This window comes from Neovison vison, chromosome 3 (genome assembly GCF_020171115.1).
Source record: "Neovison vison isolate M4711 chromosome 3, ASM_NN_V1, whole genome shotgun sequence".
Classification (NCBI taxonomy): domain Eukaryota; kingdom Metazoa; phylum Chordata; class Mammalia; order Carnivora; family Mustelidae; genus Neogale; species Neogale vison.
The window spans coordinates 83,382,028-83,403,159 of record NC_058093.1 but is presented as its reverse complement, the minus strand read 5'-3'; the positions used below and the strand labels follow the sequence as shown (position 1 = coordinate 83,403,159).

General features: G+C 36.7%; 1 protein-coding gene across 14 annotated transcripts in view; it reads right to left on the bottom strand.

Annotated features, from left to right (window-relative positions):
• ORC4 (origin recognition complex subunit 4) overlaps positions 1 to 21,132 on the bottom strand; it is a 107,777-nt gene that overhangs the window by 37,946 nt on the left and 48,699 nt on the right. For 12 of the 14 annotated variants that reach the window (XR_006383839.1, XM_044242531.1, XM_044242524.1 and 9 more), the window contains 3 exons: positions 15,206 to 15,279; positions 12,389 to 12,465; positions 11,528 to 11,618 (listed from right to left, as the gene is read on the bottom strand). Coding sequence is in view for 11 of the 14 variants with exons in the window: in XM_044242531.1 (XP_044098466.1) it covers positions 11,528 to 11,618; positions 12,389 to 12,465; positions 15,206 to 15,262 (225 nt within the window). In the remaining 3 variants the exon portion in view is untranslated. Of the gene's footprint in view, positions 1 to 11,527; positions 11,619 to 11,950; positions 12,157 to 12,388; positions 12,466 to 15,205; positions 15,280 to 21,132 lie in introns of all 14 variants that reach the window. The other 2 variants (XM_044242533.1, XM_044242534.1) reach the window with 2 other exon arrangements.

Below are 21,132 nucleotides of genomic sequence, written 5' to 3'. Positions count from 1 at the left end.
ACTTTAAAAATTAATAGAACTAAGAAAAGTCAAAAAACTTTTAAAAAGAAGAACAATGATAAAGGACTACTAATACTAAAACTAGTCCTATGATTAGAAAATAAATGATCCCTCAAAACAGACTGTGTATACAAAAAAAAAATTAGTAAAGATGGCATCAGAATTTAGTGAGGACAAAAAGGAAATTCAAAAGTCACTGGAACAATGGCAAATCATTTTGAAAAACAAAATACTATTTGTATTTGAAATATTGTACTTCAATTTGTCACTACAACATCTTTGTGAAATATGAAGAAGTATTTTAAATTATTAGGTTTCATAACAGGTATCAAACATAATTCTGGTATATCTGTATTTTTGTTTGTTTGGTTGGGTTTTTTTATTTTGTTTTTAGATTTTACTTATTTGTTTGACAGAGATGGAGAAAGCACAAGCAGGAAGAGTGGCAGGAAGAGGGAGAGGAGAATCAGGATCTCCACTGAGCAGGGAGCCCAATGCAGGATCGATTCCAGGACTCCGGGATCATGACCGGAGCTGAAAGCAGATGCTTAATGACTGAGCCACCCAGGCACTCCTAATCTGTATTGTTTTTAAAACAAATGGAATTCTGGGGTGCCTGGATGATTCAGCTAGTTAAGCATATGACTCTTGATTTCAGCTCATGTTATGAGCTCAGAGGGGTAAGATCCAGCCCTGTGTCTGGCTCCTTCCTGAACATAGAGCCTGCTTAAGATTCTCTCTCTCGCTCTGCTTCTGCCCCTCCCCCAATGCTTGCTCTCATGTGCATGTATGCTCTCAAAATAAATAAATAACCTAAAAAAATGGAATTCTACCTTAGATCATAGTAATCTAAGTCCTCTTAAAAAGGGAAATCTCAAAATATCAATTGTCATACTATGTAATAAAATCCAATTAAGAAGTGACATTCTTTGTAGAGAACTATCCAAAAATAAAGTGGTACTTCTTGGCTTTTAGAGCAAGTATGAGTCTATCATAAGACTTCATTCCCAGATGATACTAACGTGGTATGTCAAAACGGGGCCTCTGCCATAGCTTCTTGGTAATCTGCAATGTTCCTCCTCCCACCAAATGGTATCTTATTTACATAATATTTCTATTTCTCTGGGTCTGATTGTATGTTCTAAATTATTATATGTTCAGTAAATCATTGAAAACTATTTTAAATTCTTTGCATAATGAAATGGGGAAAATAATAATACCTTCATTTTTTCATATACACATAAAGAGAGTTATTATAACATGGAAGGAGGATGGCAGCAAAGAATCCTAAGGCTGGATCCTTAGGCTGCCTCCTCCCACAAATACAAGTAGATCCCATCCTAAATACCCCAGAAACCAACCTGAAGACTGGCAGAAAAAACTCCACAACTAAGTGTAGAGAAGAGGACAGAGGACACATCAAAGGAAATGCAGAGACGTGACTTAGGAGAGAAATGGATCATAACCAATGCAGTGGGGAGGAAGTCACAGACTCAGAGGAGTGGGAAAAAGAGACTAACATACAGGGGAACACACAGGAAATGAATCCTCATAGGACTTGTTTGGAAAACTGGAAGGCCTAAATTTCTTGAGTTCTTACAACCACGGAGGCTTAAAGCCTGGGGTTCTAAAGATCAGCATGTGTGGTTCTGGGAGAGCTCGAAGGACACTGGGGCTGCTCTTGGAGAGAAGGCGGGGAAAACTGTCTGTGGACATATAGCAATCTGAAGAGCACCCAACAAAACAGATAAATGAAACCAGGAGCTAGTTATTTGGGGGAAAAAAAATGGGGGTTGGTTTATGGAGAGGGTGGTTGGGTTATGGACACTGGGGAGGGTGTTGTGATATGGTGAGTGCTATGAAATGTGTAAGCCTGACTATTCACAGACCTGTACCACTGGGGCAAATAATGCATTATATTTCAATAAAAATAATTAATAAAAAAATCAATAAAACTGATATACCTCTAGCCAGACGTACCAAGGGGGGAAAAAAAAAACAAAACAGAAAGACCCAAATAAACAAAATCACAAATGAGAAAGGAGAAATAACAAACACTAAAAACTATAAGCAATTATAGAAGAATACTACAAAAAACAACATCCCAACACTGGACTACTTAGAATATGGATAAATTCTTAGTAACATATAATCTACCAAAACTAAAATAGGAAGAAATACAAAATTTGAAAAGTCCAATCACCAGCAAAAAACTGAATCTAATCAAAAAACTCGCAAGAAACAAAGTCCAGGTCCAGATGGCTTCTTAGGTGAATTCTACCCAACATTTAAAGAATAGTTAATACCTATGCTTCCCAAAATATTCCAAAAATAGAAAAGGAAGTAAAACTTCAAATTCATTCTATGAGGGCAGCACTACCCTGATACCAAAACCAGAAAGACACCACAGAAAAAGAGAACTACAGGCCAAGATCTCTGATGAACATATAGTTGCAAAAAACCTCAACAAAATACTAGCAAACTGAATCCAACAATACATTAAAAGAACCATTCACCATGATCAAGGGGGATTTATTTTGGGTTACAAAGGTAGTTCGATACTTGCAAATCAATTAACTGATACAACACATCAATAAGAGAAAGAGTAAGAACCATATGGTCATGTCAGTAGATGCAGAAAAATCATCTGACAAAGCACAACATCCATTCAGGATAAAAACCCTCAACAAAGTAGATTTAGAGGGACTATACCTGAATATAATAAAGACCAACAGCTAACACCACCCTCAATGGGGGAAAAACTGGAAAGCCTTTCCCCCAAGGTGAGGATAAAGATAAGGATGTCCACTCTCATCACTTTTTTTTTTTTTAAAGGTTTTTCCATTTAATTTATTTGAGAGAGAGTGAGAGAGAACACAATCACGGGGAGCAGCAGAGGGAGAGGGAAAGGCAGGCTTCCCACTCAGCGAGGAGCCCTATGTGGGGCTCCATCCCAAGACCCTGGGATCCTGACCTGAGCAGAAGGCAGATGCTTAACTGACACACCCATCTCCTCCCAACCCACTTTTATTCAATGTAATACTGGAAGTCCTAGCCACAGCAATCAGAAAACGAAAAGAAATAAAAGGCATCCAAACAGGTGAGGAAGCAGGAAAACTTTTCACTTTTTGCAGATGACATGATACTAAATATAGAAAACCCAAAACTCTTAAAACTAATAAATGAATTCAGTAAAGTTGCAGGATACAAAAATCAATGTTACATTTCTATACACCAATAATGAAGCAGTAGAAAGAGAAATTAAGAAAACAATACCATTTACAACTGAACCAAAATAATAAAATATCTAGGAATAAATACAACTAAAGAGGTGAAAGACCTATGCTCTGAAAACTATAAAAAACTAATGAAAGAAGCTGGAGACAACACAAAGATATGGAAAGAAATTCCATGCTGATGTACATGCTGATGTAAAAGATTTTGCTAAACTATCCAAAGCAACTACACATTTAATGCAATCCCTGTCAAAATACCAACAGCATTTTTCACAGAGCTAGAACAAACAATCTTAAAATTTCTATGGGACCACAAAAGACCCTTAAGAGCCAAAGCAATCTTGAAAAAGAAAAGCAAAGCAAGCTGGAAGCATCACAATTTGAGACTTCAAGTTATATTTCAAAGCTGTATTAATTAAAACACTATGATAAAAGTAAAAAAGAGACCATCAGAATAATGGAAAAGAACAGAAAACTCAGAAACAAACCCACAGGTATATGGTCAATTAATATTCGACAAAGCACATAAGACTATCCAACAGGAAAAAAAAACAAATGGTATTGGGAAAACTGGACAGTAGTAACATGCAAGAGAATGAATGAAACTGGGACACTTTCTTACACCATACAGAAAAATAAACTCAAAGTTGCTCAAAGACCTAAACGTGAGACCTAAAACAATAAAAATCCTACAACGGAGCACAGGCAGTAATTTCTGTGACACAGGCCATAGTAACTTCTTTTTAAATAGGTCTCCCAAAGCGACAGAAACAAATGCAAGAATATATTATTGTGATTACACCAAAATAAAAAGTTCTGCACAGTGAAGGAAACAACCAACAAAACTAAAAGGCAACCTACTGAATGGGAGAAGGTATTTGCAAATGACTTATCTAATAAAGGGTTAGTATCCAAAATATATAAAGAACTGATACAACTCAACACCCCAAAAAAACAAATAATCAATTTAAAAAATGGGTTGAAGACAGAGATAGACGTTTCTCCAAAGAAGACATACAGATGGCCAAAAGACACATGAAAGGATACTCAACATCACTTATCCTCAGGGAGATAAATAAAAACCACAATGAGATACTATGTCACACCTGTCAGAATGGCTAAAACAAAGAACACAAGAAATAACAGGCGTTACAGCTGTTGGCAAGGATGTGGAGAAAAAGGAACCCTCTTGCACAAATTCAAAGGGATACATGCTCCCCTATGTTTATAACAGCATTATTTACAATAGCCAAATTATGGAAGTAGCCCAAGTATCTATCAACAGGTGAATGGATTACAGTATGTATGTACACACACACACACACACACACACACACACACATTATTCAGCCATAAAAAAGAATGAAATCTTTCCATTTCCAGTGACATGGATGGAGGTAGAGACTATAAGGCTAAGTGAAATAAGTCAGTCAAAGAAAGATACATACCATATGCTTTTACTCTAATGTGGAATTTAGAAAACAAAACAAACTACCAAAAGTTAAGAGAGAGAGATAAGCAAACCAAGAAACAGACTCTTAACTACAGAGAATGAACTAGATGCTTACCAGAGGGGAGGGAGATGGGAGGAATGGGTGAAAAATGTGATGGGGATTAAGGAGTGCTCCTGTTGTGATGAGCACCAGGTGATTAAAATAAAAACTTAAAAGAGAGAGTTGAAACAAGTTTATAGCACTCTTTCCATTGAATTAACTTCAAACAAGTTATTATGATTTGCCTAGATTAGCTAGATTAGCTCACGACTTTTTCATAATGTGCTTGAATGGTCTCAAATGATAACTTAAATGTATTAGCATAAATGTCTTCAAATAATAATTTTAGTTCCAGTCTGGATATTGCTAAAACTTAGTCTGTGTGTAACTACCTAAGTAACCAATTGCATAATTTCAGTATTTTTCACAAATAGAGTATCTTTCCAAATATTTTAAGTTACACTATATATTCAAAAAAATTTAGTTGGTTTTTTGATGTTACACCAAGCAGGATAACCAATATGGCTACTCTATTTCCACAGTCTTTACAAAAGCTAACAATTTTACAAACATACTGACCGACTTCATTTAGACCTGCCAGCAAACAGGGATTTTTATATTTATCTACTATTCTATTGCCAAATACTTGCTTCTTTGTCTACAACAATTTCCATATAGAAAAGTATTTTCCAGGGTACAATCTGCCATTTGGATTTTTTTAAGGATTTTATTCATTTATTTGAGAGAGAGAGACAGTGAGAGAGAGCACGAGAGAGCAGAATGTCAGAGGAAGAAGCAGACTCCCTGTGGAGCTGGGGAGCCCGATGCGGGACTTGATTCTGATACACCACGATCATGACCTGAGCTGAAGGCAACTGCCTAACCAAGTGAGCCACCCAGGCACCCCACATCCTATTTTTTAAATAAAATGTTTGAAATACAATAAGCCACACTGTTATTTTTATCAATTAACTATAGATTCCAAATTTTTGCACTTCATATAGCTTGGCCAAGGACAGTGTTATAGTGTAATCTTATTTGTTATATTCAAACTTACGTGAGAGTTCTTGTCTAAAACAATCTATTTTATGTCTCAGAATACTCCACACACAACAAATTATGAAAGTGACAAAAGTTAAACAGTGCTCCTAAGCTCTGACCTCCCAATACTGGACTACAGCAGGATAAATCAAATAATACTGAAATGGAATACGAAGTACAGGATTCTTCCATATTCCAATGAAGTCAGACTTGGTCAATGACTTCAAAGCACCATCAGAGGGTTCTGGTTTAAGATGTAACAAGAGGACAACCTGTCAGCATACCAAGAACGATCTATCTGTTTTATTAACTGACAAAAACTCTTGTCTTAATAGCTTTCATCTTCTTAAGCCCTGAAGAAACAGAAAAAACTGACATAGGAATTTACACAGAAATGGTGTAACATGAAAGAAAGGAAACAATAAACTGATGAAAAAGATTAATTACTACTGAAAATGTGTATTTTAGAAAATAAATATTTTGAGTCATTTAAGCCAGATTTAGATAAACACAAAACAATAAACTCAGAAGGTGCATGACATGGAGGTAGACAAGAAGGATTATTAGAACTAAAAAGCAGTATCATATAAAAAGAAGCAAACGATGGAATGGATGGTGAAGAAAATCACACTGATGATATGGCAGAATGCTAGGGAGAGGAAGAAAAGAAAGAAACATGGAGAAATAACACAAAGAAATGAGAACAAAGACTTAACAACTGGATACTTTAATCCTAAGAGAGGACAAGAAGAAATGAAAGAAAGGAAATACTCAAAAATAAAATTAGTCTTTAGTGAAAACAGACCTAAAGTCATATTAAGAGTTTGTAGAATATCAGCTAATGCTCAAACATAGCCTGTGAATAACAAATGCAGTAAGACAAGAGAAGGAAATAAAAGTTATAAAAAGAAACAGGAATGGAAGAAATAAAACTTTCTTCTATTCGCAGATGATATGATTGTCTACAAAAAATCCCAAAGAACTGACAAATTTTAAGAACCAATCAATTATAGCAAGATTGCAGGATACAAGATAACACACAAAGGTCATCTGCTTTCCTCTATATCAGCAGTAACACTAGGAATCTGAAATTAAAAATGTATACTATTCACATTAGGGTCAAAAATATTTTAAAAAACTTAGGTATAAACCTAACAAAGTATATATGACTTATATAAGGAAAACCACAAAACTCTAATGAAAGACCTAAAAAAGGTAAATGGAAAGATATTCCATGTTCATGAATGTGAAAACAATTTAATTAAGAAACCAGTTTTTCTAATGTGATCTACAGATTGAAACTACAACTGAACTCAAATATCACCAGTAGTTGGAAATTAACATATTAATTCTAAAATTAGTATAAAAAGGCAAAGTGTACCCAGAATAGCCAAAACAATATGGAAGAAGCACACAAAGTTAAAAGACTGACACGGACTTTAAGACTTACTATAAAGCTACAGTCATCAAGATGGTAAAAATAGACCGATACAAACAGAATTAACTGACCTTTGAAAAAGAAGCAAAGGTAATTCTATGAAGAAAAGATAGCCTTGTCAACAAATGCTAAAACAATTTAAACATTCATATGCAAAAAAAAAAGAAGGAAAGAAAAAGAATCTAGATACAGACCCTGTATGTTTCAAAGAAATTAACTCAAACCAAATGTAAAAATACAAAGAACTATAAAACTTCTGAAAGGAAACATAGGTGAAAACCTAGAAGATCTTGGATTTGGTCTTGAAGTTTATTTATTTTTAAGATTTTCTTTGTCGGAGAGAGAGAGTGAGAGAAAGAGCACAAGAAGGGGAAGCTGCAGGCAGGGGAGAAGCAGGCTCCCCACTGAGCAAGAAGCCAGATAAGGGGCTTGATCCCAGGACCCCTAGGATCATGAGAGGAAGGCAGATGCTGAACCAACTGAGCCACCCAGGCATCCCAGTGATGAAGTTTAGATATAACACCGAAGACACAATTCATGAAAGAAATAGCTGATAAACTGAGCTTTTTATTTAAATGAAAAAACTGGGGACCTTAATGAAAACTATGGGACTTTAGTTAATAACAACATATTAAAATTGGTTCATCAATTTCAACAAATGTACCATACTTAGGGAAGATGTTAATAATAGGGGAAGTTGTATATATGTGCATGGGGGGTGGTTATGATAGGGGAACTCTCTTTTATGCTTAATTTTCTTGGTAAAAAATACATCTACTTTTGCCAATTTACTAATGAAATGGAGTATAGTTTTAATTTGTATTTAAACATCTTTATAAGTGTTTACTATTTCCTTTTTTCTGAGTTTCCTTCCATGCTTTTACATACAAACTTCCAAGACGAAGTTCAGAATAAATCCAGGCATTAACCGTTTAAGTTATATTTGTAGGCTTGACACTTTGATGTATACTTCATTGAGAGCCAACTTCTCTCTTGTAATGCCACTTTGTTTCAAGAAGCACAGTTTAGGATGGAATAATAGGTCTCTAAATGTACTGTTTTCCTAGATTTCATTTTCTCAGATTATCACCATGAGCTTCTTGAAGAATTAAAGTACTACTTAAAAGTGTTTTTCAAATATTTGTATGAAGATGTATTTTCCAAAGATAATAAAACAATGAAGACTGAATAAAAATTATCCTATAGTGAAAAAAGATCTAAATTTATATGAAGGGAGTTTACAGAGTATCAGTTTTCATGATCCAAGCTTAGATATTGGTCTGAAATTTTCATACTGCTAAGATAAAGAAATTCTGTAAGTGTCTAAATAGGGAAAAATCACACACACACACACACACAAGCTCAAAACAAGTTAGCTGTCACGGCTATCAGTGACATTCACTAAATATTTCTGGCTTCTAGTCACCTAGGCGGAATGTACTTCTTCACTCTCTTGAAACTAGGTGTAACTATATGACACTTGGCCAGTGAACTGTGAGGAGAGGTGCTCTGTTATCATCTCTGAGTAGGAGCTCTAAAAAGAGTATGTGTCCATGATTCATCATGTTGCCTTTTCCTACATCAACACTTGCTGCTTCACCCTGTACTTTTATGTTTTGGAGGTGGCTACTTTCCTTAAACCTCATGAACCAACTACTGGTAGCTTCAAATTTTTCTTCTGTAGCTTCCTCCCCTTTCAGCCTTCACAGAATTCAACAGAATTAGGGCCCTCCTCTGGATTAAGCTTTGCTATAAGGGAATGTGTAGGCCACTACAACTTTCTCCATATCAGCAGTAAGGCTGTTTCATTTCCTTATTGGTGGATTCACTGGAATAGCACTCTGAATTTCCTTCAAGGACTGTTCTTCTATACTCACAGGTTGGCTGCTTGGTGTTAGAGGCCCAGCTTTTGGCTTACCTTGGTTTTTGACTTGTCTTCCTCACTAAACTCAATCATTTCTAGCTTTTGATTTAAAGTGAGAGATGTGTGAATTTTCCTTTCGCTTGAACGCCTAGGAACCATTATAGAGTTAATAATAGGTCTAAAGTCAGTATTGTTGTAACTCAGGGAACAGGTAGGCCCAGGGCAGGGGTGGGGAGATGGGGAAGTGGCCAGAGAGTGGAACAGTCAGAACGAATACATTTATCCATTAAGTTTGTCATCTTACACAGGCATGGCTCCTGGCACCCGAAAACAATTACAGCAGTAACATTAAAGATCACTGATCACAGATCACCATGACAAATATAATAATGAAAATGTTTGAAATACTGTGAGAATTATCAAAATGTGACATAGAGACAAAATGAGAAATGCTGTTGGAAAAATGATGCCTGCATACTTGCTCAATAAAGGGTTGCCAAAAACCTTTTAATTTGTAAAAAATGCAATTATCTGCAAAGTGCAACAAAGCAAAGCAAAATGAAGTATGCCAGTACAAACCAACACAAGTATTTTTTTTCCTCTTCCTTTTCTGGACTACAGACAAATGTTCCTTTTCACTGATGCATAATAATTATGTGGATGAATGTACTAGCATTTATTAACCAGTACTCTACTGATGGGCATTTATGTTGTTTCTCATCTTTCACTATTAACAAATGGTGTTGTAGTGAGTAACTGTATATACATCATTTCACAAGTTAAATTCCTAGAAATACTGCTGGTGAGTCAAAGGGCATATGACTTTGGCCTAGTTAGATACTGTCTCTTATTCCAGTTATGTCAATTTATATTACCAACAGGACACATGTCTATTTCTTTATAAGTTCACAATTTTAGTGTTATCAATTTTACAGGTTTGTCAACCTGGTAGACAAAACTGCTAATGTTTTTAGTTAATTTACTTAATTATAAGTAAAACTGAACAACTTTTAAGTTCAAGACAGATCTGTATTTAATTTTATGTGACCTTTCTGTGCATCTCCTTTGCATAGTGTTTCTACTATTTAATAGTATTATTGTTAGAAATTTAAAATATTCTAATAGCTCAAAGGCATATCAGTCACATGGTTTTCCTTTCAAAACCATCTGAACAGTACTGAGGTCAAACACAAAAGAAAATCATACTAAGGAACTCAAGAATAAAGAAATATGGGTGCCTAGGTGGCGTAGTCATTAAGCATCTACCTTCAGCTCAGATCATGACCCCAGGGTCCTGGGATCAAGCCCCACATGGGGCTCCCTGCTCAGTAGGAAGGAAGTCTGCTTCTCCCTCTCCCATTCCCCTTACTTGTGTTCCCTCTCTTCCTCTCTCTAAACTCTTTAAAAAAAAAAAGAGAGAGAGAGAGAAATAGTGGTTGTATAAAATGACTGAGCAAAAGACTGAATCAAATTAAATATAGTCAAAACTAAAAAATTATTGTAAATAATACAATTAATGTAAAATATTCTTCAAAGATTAAAAAAGAAATTACCTAGATTTATATCCCCACTAGAAATGGGCAATTTAATAAAATTGTAAAGTCCTTATTTCCTCACCTTACCTAATATACAGTCAACATTCATCGCTTTAAAAACAATCTTACTTCTAATTTATGTAACTTTACTTAATAAGTAATTTTACTTCTACATGTAATAAAAAAAAGTATGTTAGTGAGAAATCTAAATTCATTGCATGGAGTACGGCAGAAAAGAGCTTTTAACAGCCCAACTACTGAAAATTAATAGTACATATATTCAATGTAACAGTCATAGTTTATCTCATATATTGAATAAAGAATGTGAAAAGAGAAAATGAGGAGAAAAATCAAGAGTATCTTTTTGCAGTAGCTAAGAAAATAAAGAGGGAAAGTAGAAAAGAATTGTAGAAGATGTGACTGTACATATGAAAATTACTTGAGTTAGGGTTAAACAATAAACAATAAAACAACAGGGGAAAAAAGAATGCATGTCATGACAAGTTACCTAATTTATAAACAGAAACAATGTCTACCTTGCAGCGTTAGTGTAAAGAAAAAATGATAATACAGATAAAAAGACCAAGATAAGGTGCAAGAACACAGAGAAAAGGCACAAGGAATATGCTCAATAAATGCTAATCTGTTTTTTCTACTGGCAAGCATAAATTCCTCATGGGCAAAAGGCCATGATGGAAAAAGCAGCAACTGAAAATTTGTTACTGTGGTGAAAAACGATATGCTCAACTCAAATATACCACCCTAATTTTTAAGGCTTTGCACGTCTTCTATGATTTAAAGAAAATGAAAAAAGGGAAATTAATGAGATAATGAAAATAATACAAAGGATTTCAATACTGTCTATAAGAATCATCACATGCCTACACAAACAAGAAAATACCAGAAATCAATAGTTTTACCGTGGTTTTTCCTGATCCTCGGGGTCCAATAATGAGTACAGAATTACTTTCTCCATGGATAGCAGTTCTTTTTAGCAGCTCAATTAAGTGTCTGGAATGACATATATAAGTCAAAATTTAAAAAGGAAGCTGGAGGGGTGCCTGGGTGGGTTAAAGCCTCTGCCTTTGGCTCAGGTCTGGGATTGAGCCCCACGTCGGCTCTCTGCTCAGCAGGGAGCCTGCTTCCCTTCCTCTCTCTCTGCCTGCCTCTCTACCTACTTGTGATCTCTGTCAAATAAATAAATAAAATCTTAAAAAATAATAAAATAAAAAATAAAAAGGAAGCTGGAATAATATGCTAGGTAATACTATTTAAAAGCTGAATTTGAATATGCACAGAAAACAGGCATTCCCTTTTTCTTTCTCTCTGGGCACCTGACTTACGCTTTAAGTAGTTGTATACAGAAAACCACTGAAGAGAGGGTAGGTCAATATGGATTCTCTGGAAACCTCAAGAGAAAACCAAGTAAGTTTGAAATGTCTTAGCTTTATGATGTCATGAGACAAGGGACAACAGCGGCATATCTTGGGAGCTTTCATTCCCAACAGGCTGTGGAGTATCAGAGCACAGAATTTTCTCCATATACCAGCTGACAGAAGGAACACAAGATTGAAAGGTAAGGCACATTCTCATTATGACAACAGTTATATCTGCTCTTCCTTTATAATATTTATTGTTTCTATAAAAGAAGAAGAAATTTTTTATCTCTATAAAAATGTTTGTTAGCCTTATTCAAGATAAAATCTGTGCGGATAATTTTTACAAAGCCTAACGGCATCTTTAAGTAAGTTCATAGTGGACAAAAGGACAGCTAAACTTACTTGTATTGTACTTGTACTCCAAATAAGTTACTATGTGGGCTCTGATGACAAAATCTTTCCCGTAAAATTCCTTGTACCTGATAAAAAGAAAGTGAATAAATACAAATAAAAATGTTACACATGAAATAAAAATGAAATGAGAATATACATTTACAGCAGTCAGAATTAGGTATTAATGAGTCTATTCAACCCTCCCTAAATAACTTGTCTTCACGAGCTCTGGTACTACTTTCATGAGTTGTAAAACTAACGGTTCTTTCAACCTAACTCAAGTCCCGGAGGAAGGATGAGAATTTACTTGTGAGGTTCAACAGAAAGAATGAATTGCGTTAGCCGTGTCAGCAATTTGAGGGTTGTTTTACATTGCATGTGAATAAATGAACACTTCACTTTATATGGTACATGTCAGCCAAGGAAAAAAGACAGGAGAGAATGTAATAATGTAATCTCACCTAATAATGCTCATGAACCACACCTCAATCTCTAGAGACCAAACAAATCTAAACTGGCTTAGCCCAAGCCCTATCTACCTGCACCTATCATAAAAGTCAGGATTCTGAGAAAACAAAAGTTTAAAAGTTCATATAGTTACTGAGGACCTACTAGAAGCAGAGTAAGATACTCCTAAAAAAGTATGATCCATGCCTAAAGAAACAGTGCAAATAAATTGGAAAGAAATGACACACTGAAAAAAATTTAGCATATAAGGAATTGCTCAACTACATGGAAGAAATTAGATTCATCTGTATCTATAAAATGAGGAATCACTGGAACGAATTAAGAAAAAAAAATTTTTTTTAAATAGGTGATTCTTTTTTATTTTTTTTTTAAGATTTTATTTACTTATTGGACAGAGTAGACAGAGAGGCAGGCAGAGACAGAGAGAGAGAGGAGGAAGCAGGCTCCCTGCTCAGCAGAGAGCCTGATGTGGGCTTGATCCCAGGACCCTGAGATCATGATTGAGCCGAAGGCAGAGGCTTAACCCACTGAGCCACCCAGGTGCCCCAAGAAAAAAAAATTCTTATTAGTTTTGAGTTTGCCTTAGAATAAAGGGCTTAAACTGAGTTGTAAAATATTATGTCAGATAATCTAGCGCATTTTTAAAAAAGACAGACCATTAAAGGCATTTCCTTTTCTGCATCTGCTGCTAATACAGAAACCTTTCAAAGACAAAAACCTTAGGAAGCTATTTGAGACTTGGTCCCACCAATGGAAACAAGAAGCTTCCAAGATAATTTGCTTTTCTCAGACTGACAGCATGGGACTGATTCTTCATGTACCAAAAAGGTAGAATCTGAGTTCTGTTTATACGTAACAGAGGCTAAGCAAAGCAAATTATTCAGAGCAAATTATTCAAAGCAAATTATTATATAAGAAGGGGGAAAGAATTAAGAGGAGTAATGCCAGAAGAACCAATTATGTGGATCTTAAAGTTAGCCTTTCCTAAATCTTAATTTTTTTCATTTATAAAATAGAGACAATAATAGTTTTCAGGCAGGCCTGTTCTCAAGATTAAATAAGGTAGTCGTCTTTAATATAACTTAAGTATTTATACAGGTAATAGCTAATACATATAAAACACTTAAATGAGCATATATAATCATAATACTAATTATATGGTGTATTTCTCTACCTAGATAAGATCATTAGAAATCAAAATATAAATCTCTATCCTTTTTCAAACTTCAACTTGTCTATCAGAGACAATAACTATGTATAAAATCTAAGAGATAAAGTGAAGTGAAGCTGAAGTGAACAGTGAACGGTTCAAAAATCTCAAAGTGATCTGAGATGAAGGTTAAACACATATATATGTATACAGAAATTAAGCTGTATGTGGAAGATACTTACTTCACTAGGATATGTAAATCATACGTAAGCTAAATTTCTTTCATGAAACAGAGTTAAACCTTTTCCTTCCAGAAAGAAAAAAAAAGTAAGGGATGAAGGGATGCCAATAACATACATTTAGTTTTGATTAAAAACTAAAAACTATAGTTCTGGTCAAGCCAGATAAATAGAAATACCAGGACAAAGTTATTATACCCATTCCCTATTTTAAGACACAGACACATAGATATAAGCTCAGCACTTTGAATACTGTATGCACTCAAGATAATATTAAATGTTCGTGATAAAAATACTCAACATACTAGGAAAAAAGGGCAACACATCCTCACCCCAATAAAGGGCATCTATAAAAACCTATATCTAACATCACTTCAATGGTGAAAGACTGAATGTGTTTCCCCCAAATAAAAAACAAAACAAGAATGTCTGCTTTTCAGTTGTTACTCAATATTGTACTGAAAGTTCCAGCCAGGGCAATTAGAAAATTAAAACAAAAATAATAAAGTCACCATAATGAAAAGAAAGTTAAACTATGTTTGCGGATGACATGATCTTATATAAAAAAATAAAAGCTATGAGAACTAGTAAGGTCTGGTCAGGTTGCAGGATACAGATTAATATATAAAAATCAACTGCATTTAGATATGCTAGCAATGAACAAATAAAAAAGTTAAAACAATTCCATTTATAACACAATAATCACAAGAAATAAAATAGGAATAAATTTAACAAAAGTAGTAGAGAACTCTGAAGTAAACTGAAATTAGGACACTTTTGGGAAGACAGGAGTAAAGTTGGGATTCCAACTGTCTAAAGCCTTAAAAAGCATGAAAGTAGTGTAGAGTCTCTCCTTGAAAATGTAAAGTGTTTCATAAGTGTTAAGGAAAAAATTCAAATTAAGAAGATAATTATTTCTCTGATCAGTTTTGATAATAGACTTTGAGGTTAATGAAAATATGTACTAACCTGTGAAAGGTACTCTGCATGTATTAAGTTGTTACTCTTAGATTTGCGACTGCTCATTTTAACAAACTGAAATCCTTAAAAAAAAAAAGCATGAATATAAAAACATTACAGGCTTGAAGAGATTAAGAATTTAGTATTACAGAATCAAAATAAACACAACTTTTAAAACATGAAAATTTCAATTTCTCCAACTTCAAAAACTCACCTCAATCTCTTTTGGTAATCATTTCACAATATACATAAATCAAACTGTTGTGCTGTATGTAAATTATTTCTCAATAAAACTGAAAAAAATCTGAACAGTTCTCTAAGTTTGGCTTATTTGACATTCCATACCACATGGTATATGGCTCTTACAGACAACTAACTCCTACCTTTCGCTTCAATCTACTATTCACATTCCCTCCCTTAACTATTTTTCTTTCCTTAAAACTATTTCCTTTATACAGAATGTTTCCCTCTCCATCCATCCCACAGGATCATAACCTTCCAGAAAGCCTTGGCTTTCCTGCTCTACTCATCGTACATACACTGTCATTAAAGCGCAGTTTAGTAAAATGCCTCTTCCATGAACTTCCATAATTGTTCTATTTCTCTTCATCCATAATCAAATTATATTAAAAAGACTGTCCACTTAACTACCAATATCCCCAAACCATTAAAATTCCGAGCATTTTAGCACAATATCCAAAACAAAATTGGCAGGGATAATGTGAATGGAAAATATATATACTAATAAAATAAAGAAAAATTTGTAAAAGTCTTTATGGCAATATAGTCACAGATAAATACATTTGGCTGAAAGATCTAATTTTCTTTTCTTTTTTCTGTTTTGTTTTTTTTTTTTTTTTGAAGATTTTATTTATTTATTTGACAGAGAAATAGACAGCACAAGTAGGCATAGCAGCAGGCATAGAGAGAGAGAGAAGCAGGCTTACCCCTGAGCAAGAATGCAGGGCTGGATCTCTGGATCTTGGGATCATGACCTGACTGAAGGCAGCCACTTAACTGACCGAGCCACCCAGGCACCCCAAGATCTAATTTTCTTAGCACTGATTTCCAATAGCAATCTTTACTAGTCTGGTAATAAGAACTTAAGCACTGTTTGCTTATATACCAGGAACTGTTAACGTACTTTGTATTTAACTCATTTAATAACTCATTAACTCACATTTATTAATTTTACATACTGACAATTAGATGCCAACCGTTGGAATGCTGTTTTATTCTTCTCTGGAAATGCTAACAGGATAGCATCTGAGCAAGGCTCTGACAGACGGAAAGCAAGCAAATCTGTCTCCCCCTAACTGTATAAGCCATGTAGCCAGGGCCCAAAGTCCAAAGGGCTTCTGGTTCCAAGATCCGAAACTGGAACTCAAGAACAGAGTATTCAACTGATTTATTCTTTAAGAATATTTTTTCTTAGGAGAAAAGCAATCTCAGCTGCCTCTGGACACCTTCTAGGAGCCTAATGTCTATGCAAGCCACTTTAAGAATCTTTATATTAACCATTTTTTACTTTATTCTTTTTTAATTATTTCTCCCCTTAAATAAAAGTTGCATGTCGGGGGGGGGAACCCTTTTAACAACATGAAATGATATCCTCACTGTGGCTTAAAATACCCTGTGAAAAAAAGGTCTATGCTTGCTACCAACACATTAAAAATGATTAGCAATATATTCTCCTTTCTGGAATTATAGTAGTATATTTCATCTTTTATTTACTGCCTCCAATTAAGACATGGGGTTTAAGAGGAATATTTCAAATAATATTAAAATTACTAGTCAATATCTACACTTCTACTTCTAACATAATTCTGCCATGACTGGAATAGTCTCCCTACTTACTTCAAACTTGAAATTACCAGAGGCATTTTAGCATGTCTGAAAAAGCTGGTAATACAGACTCTAAATCTTTAACTGAATATATGAAAAGGTTTTCATTTTTTAAATTAAACCAGAAAAAAGTAAAAGCAAAGGAAGTGAAGATGAAGACACCAAAATTTTTCTAGAAAGTTTTAGTTTTTTAGAAAGTCACAAGTGATGAAATTAAAAAAAAAAAAAAAATTCAAATCAGGACTGTAAAAAGTCCAGGAAAAAAAAAAAACTGTATATCAAGTTTAAGATAAATGCAAATTTTTAAAGAGTAAGGAAAAGCACAACTAGAGAAATGAGACTGATGGTAATACTATATTTAAGAGCTTTGTTATCAGCAGGGCCCAGATTTGGGTTCTTGTTCTACGGAGTCACCTTCACTTTCCTAAGCTCCAGTTTTCTTCTCCGCAAAATCTGAGCTAAAACTATTAACTAATTCATGGGTATTGTGGGGGTTAAATTAAATGATTTACCTGATATGCAATGCTGTCAAATCCCACGCACAGCAGTACCCTTTATCATATTACATTGGAGAGAAGAACCAAGAGGAGGATGGGGAAGTGGAGGTAGCAAAAGCACAGATTCTTGTAAACAAGTAATTTCTTTGACAGTACTTCTTTGACAATGCAATAAATACCAAGTGTGAATTCAACTGAAGTACTTCAGAATTATGAGAGAATACTTCAATGGTATACATTCAATGAGTTCTCATCAATATAAAAAAATAGCTTCGAATATTGGTAATAAAAAGAAATGATGGGTGGATCAATCTATAGTTACATGGATCTCAAAGACTCCAAATTACTAATGGTAAGAAACCATTCAACACCTGGAAGAGATGATGATTGCTTGGCAACATACCCCGAGTTTCTGAATTAATAGGTTTAAGGTAGCAATTGACAAATTGCATTTCTGATAAATTCCCAGATGATGCTCCTACTGCCAGTCCCAGAACCATACTTCACCAGCTACTGAGAAAATTGTCAATTACTTTTCATTCCACACCAAACCTCATAAAACTGTTAAGATACCACAGAAGATAAAGAAATCCATTGGTATAGATACCATCTCTTCAATCCAAGCTAAACCTAAAGGTAAACAGTGTCGGTGCCCGAGCGGCTTCTGGCGCATGCGCGGCGGGTTGGGCTGTGTGCAGGGCCAGCGCGGAGCCGGAGCAGCCCCAGTGATGCTTCTGGGCTCCGCTGAGACCGCCGTGCCCGCTCGATGCCTCGGCCGCCACTACCTCAAGCCGTCGCCGCCGCCGGGTGAGCGGCTGCCTATTGTTCTTCTCCGTGGCAACGGTGCAGAGCTGCTCCGGCTGGGCCCGCGGGGGGCCCCCGGGCACCGCACGACTTTGTCGGTGCCCGAAAGTAAACACGCCATTAAGATGGCGGCTGGATGCGAGCCAGTAGGCGGAACTGAGGATTTTGTATCTATGTGGCTGCAAGTGATTGGTTGTGCAACTTTGGTATATATAGACATGCACGGGCGGGAGAGGGGGAGATCCCAACAGCTACCCAGAAATAAAGCTTGCTTCGCTGAGGTCTCCTGGTCGTTCTTGCTGGCGAGAGCGACAAGTGGTGCCGAAACCGGGAAACCTCAGAAACCGAGGAGTTCTCAGTGAACGCAACGATCCAGTAAGTGCACATGAAATTTCAGATAAGAAAGTTCCTAAGTATAGGACGAGAAGTGAGAAAGTTCCTAAGTATAGGACGAGAAGTGAGAAAGTTCCTAAGTATAGGACGAGAAGTAAAAGGGTTCCTAGGCATAGGACGAGAAATAATGGGATCAAAGTTTACTAAGATGGGAGGATTACTGACAGAAGTGCTTAAGGCTAATGGCACTCCGCTAGACTCTAACCATAAAACGGTTAAAAATGTTATCGAGGAGCAGGTCAGAGAAGCCTCTAAGGCAGGATCTAGCGAAGGGGGAGAAAATTCAGAGGAGAGCTCCTCTGAAGATGAGCTTGGGGAAGCCATGACACACTTAAAATTAAAAGAGGAAGTCCCTAACGAACCTTTAAATGGAAGGACATACAAAGAAGCCGGAAAAAAATATGACTCCCTAGCGCCGTCTGTCAGAAGGTCAAGAATTCCTACCCCTGAATGTAGGCCTATAGCGCCACCTGCCGAATGGCCGCCACCATATAACACTTCATGCTCCTGAGGGGAATGCGGTTGTCCAGAATGTAGAAATGCAGGATGGAGGGACATTACGGACTTTACTAAACCCTCCCCTCTTGCATACCCAGTGTTAGAAGATCAAAATCAACAGAGGTTTCATCAACCACTAGACTTCAAACTTATTAAACAGTTTAAGGAAGCAGTCACTACTTATGGGCCACAGGCTGCTTATACACTTTCACTTTTGGAAGCAGTCGGTAGCATGAACCTTACCCCAGACGATTGGACTAACATGGCAAAAGCAACTCTGTCTGGTGGACAATACTTGATAAGGAAAACTGCTTGGCAAGAGTGTAGCTCAGAAACTGCCCAGCGTAACGCCGCGTCAGGGAATCCCCACTGGAATACTGACATGCTCATGGGAGGAGGTCAATTTGTGGGACAAAACAATCAGATTGGGTACCCCCCAGGGGTGTATGTACAGATAGCAGCTGCAGCCACTAGGGCTTGGAAGACCATACAGGGTTCTGGCGATTTGCAGGGACAACTTTCCAAGGTGTTGCAGGGGCCTAATGAACCCTATGCTGACTTTGTAGATCGTCTGCTCCAAGTAGCAAGGCACATATTTGGGGATGTGGACCAAGCAATGCCCCTTGTTAAACAATTAGCCTATGAACAAGCAAATAAATGGTGTAGAGAGGCTATCCGCCCTTGGAAGTCTAAGGACCTGACTACGTATATCAAAGTGTGTCGAGACATCACTGATACAGTTGTTCAGGGCCAAGTTATGGCAGCAGCAGTAGCCCAAGGGATAAGAAGTTTCAGTGGAGGAACCAGGAGTTCTTCCAAGGCTTGTTTCCTTTGTGGAAGGGACAGTCATCTTAAGAGGGATTGTCCAAAGGGTAAAGGACCTCCTAGACCAGTCAAGCCCGCACCTGGGTTGTGGCCTCGTTGCCGTAAAGGGAATCATTGGGCTAATGAATGTAGGTCCCAGAAAGATATTCAAGGAAATCCCCTGCCGCCGAATAACTGGATTCAATCCAATGACTCAAAAAACGGGAAGCAGGGCCCCGCGCCCCGGGGCCCAACACAAATTTATGGGGCACTAACGCAAATGCCCAGGACATGGTATCCTCCCTCGGAGAAAGGCACGGAACCTCTGGATCAGCAGGGCTCGATATCAGAGCAGCCGCCGGAATGGTCCTAACTCCGGAGATGGGCATTCAAGCATTGGCTTCCGATCTAAGAGGGGGCTCCCCTCATGGTACTGTAGGTTTATTACTTGGCCGAAGCTCCACTTATCTCAAAGGTCTGATAGTTCACCCTGGGGTAATAGATTCAGATTATGAGGGAGAGATCAAGATACTGGTGTCTTCATCAAGGGGAGTTACTGCAATTAGCCCAGGAGATCGGATAGCTCAACTTCTCATACTCCCTAGCCATCATGAAGCCTTTCCCAGTAATGGAAAAGAAAAAGGTTTGGGGTCTACGGGAGTTGACCTAACATGCCTGACCCTGGATATGACTGATAGGCCCATAATTACCCTCAAGGTGCAAGGAAGAAAATTTTTAGGGTTACTGGATACGGGCGCCGATAAGTGCATCATCAGCCAACAAGAGTGGCCTCCGAGATGGCCTCTAATACAAGCAAAACAAACACTCAGGGGTTTAGGAATCGCTCAAAGTCCTGATCAAAGCGCAGCTACCCTTGAGTGGGAGGATGACGAAGGCCATAGGGGAACTTTTCAGCCCTATGTCTGCAATATTCCTATTTCCCTCTGGGGACGAGACGTTTTGGAACAGATGAGCATCCGCCTGACAACTGACACTATATACAGCCCCCGATCAATAGCTATGATGCAGAAAATGGGATACACACCAGGAAAAGGGTTAGGGAAACAGGAGCAAGGTAAAACAGACCCCATCCCT